This window comes from Lates calcarifer, linkage group LG24 (genome assembly GCF_001640805.2).
Source record: "Lates calcarifer isolate ASB-BC8 linkage group LG24, TLL_Latcal_v3, whole genome shotgun sequence".
Classification (NCBI taxonomy): domain Eukaryota; kingdom Metazoa; phylum Chordata; class Actinopteri; family Centropomidae; genus Lates; species Lates calcarifer.
In genome coordinates, this window is record NC_066856.1 from 14549671 (window position 1) to 14561147 (window position 11477).

Genomic DNA, 11477 nt, shown 5'->3' on the forward strand with positions numbered 1-11477 from the left:
GGTGAGCTCCTTAATCCTTATTATCTAAAGAGATCCGCAATGGGATTACAACCCTGCACGAATATTACAGCCAGACACCAAGTTACCATCTGCTGCCACCGGTGGAGAAAACCCTGTCCTTATTTTATTTCATATAACCTCCTGCAGGTGTGATATTGTGTTCTTATTTAAGTCTCAAGTAAGAGCAAAACACCAGTGCAAAACACTGAAAAATGTTTGAAACATTTCAAAATCGAGGAGGATTTTGTTTTATTTTAAAATCATCTTAGCAGAGCAAAAAAGGCCCCTGCCCCTGCCAATATATTTCCAGAGAAAAACCTCCATATAAATGTGTTTAAGGCATATTTAAGATATAATTAATGAACCTCAGTTTCAGTTCTTGGGCCTGCTATGACAGCTCTACATGCATTGGGTGACACACCTTTCCGAGCAGGATTTCTAAGCACTGCACTTGGAGTGGAGATTAACGTTGAGCAAAGATTAAGCAAATTAACCATGATGGTGTCTCCCGAAATAAACTGTTGCTGTGCAGTTAGTTCACCAGCAGCCATGATGTAGAGCACGGAATAACATTTCATGGATCCTTTCAAAACAGTTGGGAATTTCAGGATGCCGACTTAGGTGAGTTCATTTTGAAATCCTGCAGTTGAATCAGAAAATTGGTTTGTTTGTTTGTTGGTTTTTTTTGCTCAAGGAGTTTTTGTTTTACCTGTTTACCATCTCCAGGTATAATGGATAGTTCTGTCACACTTGCAGCATTAGAAAAGCCATATGGTCATAAAACTTTAAACAGATCTTGTTTCATTTTTATTACCTACAAATACTACAAATATAAATATAATATGCCTTGAATAAGAAAATAATCTAATGTTGGTTTATTGACAAATAACACTAATACTGCTACTACTACTACCACTACTACTAGTAGTGCAGTAATTGCTAATTGTAAACAATATATACAATGTCTTTGGTTAACTTTCAAAATTAAATGTCACAATTTTTAAACTCACATTTCATAAAATCTGTTCTTATTTTAAAAAAGCTTTGCAATTTAGCACTTGTATTTTGAAATGCAAAATAATTTAGAATTTTCTGTGTAAGAATTTTTTATTCATGTTTTATGAGACTTGATGGTACACAATAGGAGTTCTTTTGTCATATACATTTTTGAATTGGTGATGCATTTTATATTAATTTTCTATTTTTAAAACACAATACTGAAATGTAACTGATAATTATTCTAATACTCTAGACATTTATGTTAAAAGAAATACAGAAATACTGGACAAACACCAGTAAACATCACTGTATCAGTTGTTAAGTGTTTTGCAGTGTTGTTAAATCCCAGGTAATCAAGTAATTGAAGATGCTATTCATGTGGCAGCTTTCCCAGAAGTCAGGTCATGTTACCTGATGGCTACAGTCAAACAAAGTAAACAACATATGTTTGCAGGACGTCATTCAGCTGTTTACACATCATACAAAACACATTTTTATGATCAGAAACCTGCAATTTATTCTTGTCGTGATTATTTGTCACTGCATCACTGACAGCAAGTTGGCTAATTAATAACATTTTCTTGAATTTAATATATGTATTAAACATAGAAGCAGCAGAGTCCTTACCACTGAATCTGTGGTGGCTGTTTTTCTACTGAGGATTCAAAAACATCATTATTTCACCATTGATCATCTAATATAAAGAATAGCAAGCTGAGAACCATGATGTGGAAATAAACAGTGTTTCTACAATGTCTAATTGTTGACATTTCTTTCTTGCAGCCAGTCAGCAATGATGAATCAGGCAGGGCTTCGGAGGATCCCCCCTGACCAATCGTCAGGGAGTGGTCACACCTTTGGCAGCCCTCGGCACCCGAGCATCAAAGACCCTATTCTTTCAAAGCGAGTGTGCTTCTACAAAAGTGGGGATCCTCAGTTTAATGGTCTACGTATGGTCATCAATAACCGTACGTTTAAAACCTTTGATGCACTCTTGGACAGTCTATCTAAAAAAGTCCCCCTTCCTTTCGGGGTCAGGAATATCACCACCCCTCGGGGGGTTCATGCAATCTATACTCTGGATGAACTGGAGGATGGGAAGTCCTACATCTGCTCTGACAGCCGTAAGGTAAAACCTATCAACCTGGCACTGGCCAGGAAGAAGCTGCCACCTTGGTACCATGCCAGGCCTGTTAGTTCCCGTCGTCGGACAGTGCAGCAGGCCAGGTTTTTCCCCGGCCGCAACATCCACAAGCAGGAGCCAGTGGTTGTGCGAACACCAAAGAAGCTACTCGTTTTTCGCAATGGAGACCCCACTGTACAACACACTGTGGTGCTTCACAAGAGGACTACACCCACTTTTGAGTCTATCCTGGAATATATCTCAGAGCTGATGCAGATCCATGTGGTGAAACTATACACCCCTGATGGCAGACGTGTGAGTGGTTCTGTCTGTCAACACAATTCAATTCCAAGACAAAAATAGGATTTTATAAGCAATGCATGTGCATTCCAGTACAACACAAATAATTAAGTTTTAGGTTTAGGTGACATCAGTATTGACCCATAAAGGACTGGCTTAAACATGGCTGTAAATAACCATCACATGAGAAGAGAAAGTGTTAAGCTTCTTTGCCAACTCAACCTAATACCCAGAGAGGCATTCTGGGATACTGCAGTGTAAGGCTTTAGGGTCAAGGAGCTATTGTAAATTTAGTGCCAGGTGGTATCACAAGGTGCCATTTTAACCAATAATACATTTAATTTAGACTTGTCATATGCATATATACATATAATTTAGAATTATGTAACACTATATTATAAGAATCAAGGATGATAATATTTTTTTATTTAAATGTTAATTGTTCTACTATATAAAAGGGACAAAAATGTATTTCTATTAATTTATTTTATGTCTGCTGCAGGTTGATGGTCTTACAGGGTTGATATTGTGCTCTGGGACTGTCGTGGCTGCAGGCAGGGAGCCTTTCAGGTCTGCAAACTACAATGCACAGAAATCACCAGCTCCAACATGGTCCTCTACCAACCGAAAGGGTCTGAGAAGACTCAAGTCTTTAAACCGTAAGTTGAATAAGAATGTAGATTAGATTCTTTTTCTTTTGTTTTATTCGATAGTTAGTTAGAGCATGTTAGTCCAATAGACTTTCATTCGAATGACACAGACTGAATGCCTACAGTAATCTACCTGCTCTCATGGGATGAAGATTGGGAAAGCGCTGAGGCAATGATATTACACATAATACCATATATGACCTACATACACTGTCTGCATGGCTGCTGGCTATTGTTCTTCAAGAGCTTTGAATAGCTGTACTGTCTTTCTAACTTCTTTTTTCTCTCTCTTTACCTTTCATGCTTCTTGGGTATCCTCTTCAAACTGCCTACCTATCCTCTTCAATCCTTGCCTGAAATGTTTGGATATTTTTTACCTAATTTTTCTACATTCCCCCTTTTTTATGTGCTCGGCTCTTTCTGACTGAAAAGGTAAAAAGAAGCATCTTTCATATGGTTCAAAGTCAAGGAATTTCTCTCCATCATCTGAGAGGTATATTGTGAATCGGATCCATAACTCCATGGCAGAAAGTTCATGCGATCTTCCCAGTTACCACACAAACTCTGTCGAACTGGAGTCGAGTCGTATGCTGGAGTCAGTAGCAGAAACAGACCGTGACACCTGCCTTGGCGATGGAGCTGAGGGGCAGGGCTGCTTGCTGCCCTCTGAGGATGACATTGAGAAGTCCTTTCGGGTGAACCAAGATGGCAGCATGACAGTGGAGATGAAGGTTCGCTTGACAATTAAGGAAGAGGAAACCATCCACTGGACAACTACTCTTACGCGCTCAAGTGTGGCCAATCAGCTTAATGTGAGCTGTTTGCCAGAGTCTGAGGCAGAGCAGGAGGTCTGCTCGCCTAAATCAGACTCGCTGGATTTACAAAGTCCTGCTGCCTCTATTGACACCATCAACAAGGACAAAACTAAGGACAACAATGATGAGGATCCACCATCCCTGAGCAACGGAACTATCAGTGAGAGTGGTAATGAAGAGGATGATATGAAAGTACAGACAGACGTGGCGTCACCTCGGAGAGCTCCGACACCAGGGTACACGCAGATAAGAAAAAAGCAAGCCTCTATGGAGAGCATCACATCAGTAACACCTGAGGGTATTCAGCAAGGAATTGTTGGCTCTTACTCCTACAAAGAAGAGACAGAAAATGGAGCCATGACAGAGCAATACTGTATGGTCAAACAGAGCACCACTCGACCAGTACCAAAACCGAGAAGACTTGGATCTGTGGATGCCAACAATATAAACAGCAGAAATGTATCCACATTCAAATCAGCTGAGATCCTACAGATTGAATCCAGTGGGGAGGAGGTCACTGAAACTGTCTTACACATATATGAACAGCAGACTTGCCAGGATAATTTCCTTGCAAACATGTGTGCGCAGGGTATGTCTGCTTCCAGGACTCCTTTTGGTCGGCCAGCTACTTCAGAAACAGGACAGCTCTCCTCCAGTAACGAGTTCGAACCTGAGCTCTGGAGACCTTCAACGGCATCTGAATCCATTAATATCTGGAGGGCTGAGAACATGTCAGCAACATCTGATTTTGCCTTGCAGTCACTGAGGACTGATGCAATGCAAGCGACAAATAGGCAGCAACAATTCCCACAGGCCACCAAAGGCAAAGGCAAGGCCAAACAAAGAGAGGTCAGTAAGGATAAGAGGGTGTCCCCGAAACCCAAAGTGATCAATAAACGGCGGCTGTTGACACCACGGAAAAGACAAAAAGAGAATTCTGCAGAAGCGGCTGGGACACGTACAAAGGCAAAAACTTTCTCCAGCGCTGGGTTCATTAAGCGAATTTATGGGAATAAATCAAAATCAACAAAAAGCACAATGAAGCTTAAAAAGAGACTGACACAAAAAAGGGACGCGGGTGTTACAACACAGAGCTCACAACCATCAGATGACATAGACATACCATCGCCACTGAAAGGAAGTCAGAGTGAGACAGATTCTTTAGAAACAAGCAAGCTGAATGTTTCTTCTACTGAGAGGGGAATACTGACACGACAGACATCAATGCATCAGGAAAAAAAGAATGAAAACAAGGCCCATGATATCAGCAAAAGCATGGCACTGCCTGCTCTTAACTCCTCCAGCTCTGTTACTAATGAATATGTAGAGAACTGGCTGGAGAAAGCCCACCTTACCCCCACTTCCTCCCCAGATGAGGAAACAAAAAAATTAGATGCAGTTACTCTTGTACAAACAGAAAATGGCAGGTGTGTGGAAGAGAAATCTGAAATACAACCATGTCAGACTCTCAGATCTGACCCACTGCTGGAGAGTTTGTCAGGAGCGTCTGTCAAACTGAGAATCCAGTGTTTTGAAAACAAATCATCAAGTCCTTCACTGGAGAAAAATAGAGTAACTCAGCAAGGGGAAATTGCTCATAATCATGGCACCACTTTAAATAGTGTAGCTCAGAATAATACAGAAGAAATAAACCCCTCCTTGAATGGCATCTGCTGTGAAATGAATGAGAAGGCCTCAACAGAAATGCGATCAGACACTACAATGGAAAGCAAATCAAGTCCAATCAAAATTTCATTACAGAATGCAACACCTTTCAGTACGATTTCAATGGAGCTACTCACACCACCGCCACCACCACCACCACCACCACCACCACCAGCTGAAATAACAGAGCTATCAAACACTGAAAGTTGTGTGATGGATGTACCTTCAGCAGCCAGCAGCCCATTATACAGGCTCTCATCAGTGAGCAGTCAAATGTCAGATAATCATCCATTATCTACCAGTCCTACATCTGACAATGCCGCATCACCTACCAACCACACAATGGAAACAACAACACCAGCTCAAACTAACATTCCCTCCATGCCGAGGGAAGCACCATTACCAAGATCTGTGTCTATTAAAAGGGCCCCTTTGGTCAGTAATGTGTCTCTTGAAAGGAAAATGTCTCTCAGAAAGGCTTGCCTGGATAAACACAGTGATGCCTCTTCAGACACAACCACATCATCTACTCCCATCAACACAGTGGGTGATAATGATAATGTGCTGCCATATGGCATCTGTTCAACACAGACACAACTGCCACCAGAAAAGATACAACAATCAAACAGCATCTTAGATTTAACAAGCAGTCCATCATGTTGTACGTCCGCATCTCCTATTAGTTTAACATCTGGAGAGAGAACATCATCAGCCAGCATTTCATCACTCCTAACTCAAAAAGAAGCATCATCACCTAATCCACTGGTGAAAAAAAGTAAAACTGATAAGCAGTCCGTCTCCGGAGAGGAAACCCCAAACCAAGAAGTTCTCCTCTGAACGTGCTAATGACTCTCCAAAATTATCATCACTACATAACCACCATTCTGTTAAAATTACGTCACCAAATATTGGGATCAAACGAGAACATGCAGCTTCCACTGCTAGCCCCTCTACTGAGAGAAAGAAGATGCTTCATAAACCTAAACAGCAAAAGAGACCGTCTCCATATTCTCAGTCTCTGGACATGGTGTCACCGCCGGTTGGACGCAAGTCAAGTAGAAAGATGCTCTCCAGAAACCTCTCCTCAGACAATGCATCAGAGCCTGCAAATAAAACTCCAAGGAAAACATCATCCCTGCGAAAACATCACCAAACATCACAGTCGATAAAATCAACAGCCGAAGTGGACAAAACACTGACCTGCGAGACTCTGGTGCTGGAAGCTGGTCAGATTGATGAAGATAAAGAGAAATCCATGACAGAAACACAGCCAGTGCCACAGCCATTAAACATCCCAAACCAGCCAAACATGAAACCTGTGCTCGAGAAGATTTGCTACTCAATAAAGTCGATTAGACAAATCACACAGAACAAACGTCCATCCTGTTTAGAAAAGTCCAACAGTCTGCCTGACTTCTCCTTTCACGTAGCCTCTACATTTGGCTCATCATCTAAAGCTCTCCTCGCCTTCTTGTCCGTCATGACCCTAAAGGAAGGCTTAACTAACTTCACTATGGATGAGCTGAACGCAAACAATGTCAGCTGTGCTGAGGCTTTAAAAATGATCGACTGCCTCAGAGAAATCGCCAGTATTGAGGATTCGCACATGTTAAAAGCTAGTTTGTCAAATTTACAGCAGTCAGCTTCCAAGCAGCTCCTGCAGAGTTGGAGAGGCTTTCAGGAACTCAGCGATAAATGCAAGAGTCGCAGCTCAACACCTAATTATTCAGAGCATGAACTCATGACAGAGGCTGGTCTGGAAAAAAGTCTCATTGAAGAAAATGTAATTGATGAGATCATGGTTAACTTTAACATACCAGAGAAGCTCAAGGAGGAACTGGCTTGTCTTTCAGTAAAAGTCAAAACTGAGAGTGACAATGAAGAAAAGATGGCTGCCAGGTTAATCAAAAAAGATAACATTGATTCTAAGATATCTCATTCCCCCACAGAAGATGATGTTACTGTCAGGGATGTTATTCAAGATGAGAAAGCTAATGTTGACGTGAGCTCCATGATTAAAAAATTCACAAACATTAACCAGCCTAAACAATCAGACATGGGCAGTATTCCCTTGATAACAGAGACAGTGAAGCATAAATCAACTGACCAGGAAACTAAAGGCGATGAAGAAAGGCAGCTTTATAGTACAGTAATGTTTGTGGAAGAAGATACAGAGGAAGGAAGAATGGAAGAAAATCAAAGTGAGGAGAGCATGAGCATCCCTGAGAATGAGCTTATCAGTGATTGTGAGTCAGGTTCAGGTGAGGAGGGGCAGAATATCACAAGTACCAATAAAGATGTAGAAGAGAGAGAGAGCTCTAAACAAAGTGTATCTCACTCAGAAGCAGTTGAGCAACAACCGGAAGTTGAATGTGAGGAAATAAAACAGGGGAGAAGTGCAGAAGAAGACTTCTCCAACTGTGACAGCCACTCTGAGGAAGAAGTGGACAAGCAACAGAGCTCTAACTACTATGTAGAGCTGAACATGGGCAGGAAGGAGAGTGTCCCCAGCCCAGATAGTGAAAAACAGTCTGAGGAAGAGGAAGAGCCACCAGAGGTAAAATGTAAGGAGCTGAGCAACAAGTCTGAGAAGGAGCCAAAGATTCAAAAATTGTGCGTCACTGATGAAAATGCAGGTAACTCAGATGTGGATGAGCCAGCTTCTTCAGAGGAAGAGCAGCTGGAGGTTGAATGTAAGAACCTGAAGGTTATAATTGAGGAAAGTTTGTCAGGCAATGAGGAAGAGAAGGAGAGTATTGAGGAAGAGGAGCACCTTGATGATCTGCCAGATCATGAGGAAGAGATGACAAAGTGTAAAAAGCTAAAAGCTTTGATAGAGGAGGCAGAGGGGGACAAGGTTAACTCAGACAATGAGGATCCCTGCTTGATAAAGTCTGACAGTTTAACAAAGCCTTATGGATTGAATGCAGATGAGGACAGCGGGAATGACCACAGCAGCTGTGAAGAGCAGATAGAGGTAAAGATTGAGCAAATCAGTAGCTCAATTGAAGAAGATTTAAGCTACTCTGAAAAAGAGTCCAGCTCAGAGGAGGAACATGCCAAAATGGACAGATACATGAGGGAGAGCTGTAAAACAAAGCAGTTGGTCGTCACGAAGGCTGTGGAAGAAGTCAAACATCAAGCTGAGGAGATAATATCCAAATCAGTTGCAGAGAGGATAAGCCTTCTGGAAAAGAAAGTCGCAGAAGCACAAAAGAGAAAAAATGTTCCAGAGAGTCCTGCTGTCAGGCGGTTTTCTCAAAAAAATGTCCACCTGGAGTCAGATGTGGAGGATTCACCCTCTGACTCTCCCACGTCTCAGTCAGCTCTCTGCACCCGATCAGCTCCTCAGTCTTCACTGTCTTTCAGCTATGATTCCAGTGGAGTTATTACCACGGAGCCTGAAGGCAACAGAGTCAGATCCATCAGGGAAATGTTCTTGGCAAAGAGTGCCATAGACATTCAGCCTGGACCCAGACGTTTCTCAAACTCATCTGAGCTGTCTGAGTTGAGAGCACAGACCTCTGCTAGCGGTGGCTATCAGACTCAGACTTCAAGTGAGCTGTCCAGCGGTGAAGACGATTCAGCACGGAAATCTATCACTAAAGGGTTTGTGAGGAGGACAATTGAGAGACTTTATGGCAAGAAAGAGGTGACTGCAGACGAGGAGGGAAGTGAAAGACCCCCGTCTGCATCAAAACAGAAAAAGAAAGAACATTCAAGCATTTTCTCCCCCTTCCACATAGTGCGATCTAAAGCAATGTCTGAGTTGTCTTACTTCAATTCCACTAATGCAATGGACACCTTGAGTGAAGCAACAAGATGCATTGCTTTTAATGCACAAGTTGGGCCTGGAGACAGTGTTCCTATTGATAATGGACTATGGCTAATTAGAGAAAACACAGTGATCAGAAAATCAGTTTCAGACCCAGTGAGTATAAACAAAGCCCTCACAAACCCTCCTGTGGGCGAGGGAATGTGTGAGGACACAGAACAGAACACCCCGTATTCACTTTTCAGTACAAAGTCTGAACAGGAAGACAACACAAAGTCATTTTCGAGAAAGTGCACCTACTTTTCTTTGCCCCATGCCAGCGACTCAGACGCGTGTCAGGATGACCTGAGCACGGCGAGCAAGGGTAGCGTGAACGGTGGTGACAGCATCACAGACACTAAAGACAATCCAGAGGATGCTAAAACGTGGGCAGAGAGGAATGGCACGCTGCCCGCTGGTGGTGTTACTGATTTTAAGATGAAGGATAACAAAGTGCACCCAATGGTAGAGGTTCCGCCGGGTGGTGAGGTTGTAGTGGTGCAGCCTGGGAAAGGTCAGGGTGTTATGAACAGGAGGCTTCCTGAGCCTGATATGTTGGACTTCCTGTACAATTTTTGTGGTGAGCACTGTCCCATTCTATAAGGACATTTTTGCAGCTTTTTAACAGAAATCACACAATCAATAAACAAAAACTCAAGACTTTTATTGTCTAAATTCAGAGGTACATCCCCCAAATACATGTTGGGCCACAGTATATAATTTTATTTTTGGTGCCTACACTTTGATGTTGCCATAGTCTTGGCATAATACACTATCATATGTCAACTCACTTGAGCTAACTGCCGAATGTATAACACTGTTTCACAGATACACAAGCCAATGGATTCAATTTTTATCACATTGTACCATATTTGTTGAGAGCTTGTGATACTGTTTATCAGTTTATGTTCAATGTTCAACGTAAAAATAGTCAATGTTTTTTTTTTTTTTGGTACCACCTTGATTGTATATTTGCCATACACCCTCCAGAGCAGCTCTTTTCTTATTATAGGTTGCCTGTCACCAAGAACAAGCAACTCAGAGCATTACTGTAATCTTGTTTTAAAACTATTAAAACAGATCAAGTCCCCGCTGATGGTCAGGCAACGAGGTCAATCCCCCACTGCACTGTGCGAACAGGTCAGTTTGTGGTCGCAGCTCAGGTTTGGCCTGGAGTTCAGGTCAAAATGGTGCTGTTTTTTTGTTTTCTTACCCTCAGAAAAGCAAATAAAGTGAAATGGGTTGTGTGCAGATTGTAGAAATTGTAAGTAAATACTTTAATATTGTTTTGTATATTTGTTACTTACAGTGTAAATAAGATATACATCAATTTTCACTGAGTAACGATAGTTTATCACATATTTATGATAACATGACCTTTCTGAGTAGGATAAATGGTGTTATTGTTTACAATGTGGCAGCTGTGACAATTTTGTCTCTTTAAATTGATGTGTAAGAATAAAAGTGTGTATTTACAACTGTTGGAGTGTCTCTTTATAATGACTTTTTCCTGGATTCGATTAAACATACACTGCAAATCACATGATGGAGATGATCCTAGTGCAGTAAGTAAAAGTCAAAAGGCCAAGGCAAACGCGGTGTTAAAGTTACCTTAGGAAGCTCAGCTCAGTTGTTGCTGATCAGTATCAGATCTCTGAGGAGGAGCGGGGACCTCTGTTTTCTCACTCTCTGCCTGAGGAAGTATCCATGTTGTTCTAAGGTTGTTTTCTTTCTCAGAAGTTGCCATCGAGCTGGTCCATGTTGTGACAGGAGTGTCGAGGAATGCACTAAGTGGGGAGTGTTTATATCTGCAACTACAAAGAGAAAACATGACAGTTAGACAATTCCCACAATTGACACTTATCTCAAAAATGTAAATGTGATCTTAATTAGTGCAATTTATATTCATTAGCATTTAATATTCTGAAGATAATGATTAATTCTGCCATTTTATTAGCGTAATGAATGCACTGACACACAAATGTTTACTGCAACAATGGCCACTAGATGGCGTTGCACAATACCAATACTTGTCTGAAGCAGGAGAGTAAAGGTACACAATAACACACTCACCTGTTGTTTCTACCAAGAAAAGAATCTGGGCAAGAGAC

At 41.6% G+C, this 11477-nt stretch overlaps 1 protein-coding gene across 1 annotated transcript; it reads left to right on the top strand.

The window, feature by feature from the left end:
- Nucleotides 1-1743: 1743 nt before the first annotated feature.
- LOC108894986 (oxygen-regulated protein 1) lies at nucleotides 1744-5731 on the top strand. Its single transcript, XM_018693637.2, has 4 exons — nucleotides 1744-2437; nucleotides 2925-3081; nucleotides 3505-5294; nucleotides 5666-5731. Exons 1-4 carry the CDS (start codon nucleotides 1793-1795, stop codon nucleotides 5729-5731), a joined length of 2658 nt encoding a protein of 885 aa, XP_018549153.2. The 5' UTR covers nucleotides 1744-1792.
- Nucleotides 5732-11477: the final 5746 nt, after the last annotated feature.

Coding starts and splice junctions, on each gene's coding strand:
- LOC108894986 (XM_018693637.2), top strand. CDS start 1,793: ATGATGAATCAGGCAGGGCTTCGGAGGATCCCCCCTGACCAATCGTCA. Junction 2,438..2,924: donor ACACCCCTGATGGCAGACGT/GTGAGTGGTTCT, acceptor TGTCTGCTGCAG/GTTGATGGTCTTACAGGGTT. Junction 5,295..5,665: donor AATTAGATGCAGTTACTCTT/GTACAAACAGAA, acceptor AACACCTTTCAG/TACGATTTCAATGGAGCTAC.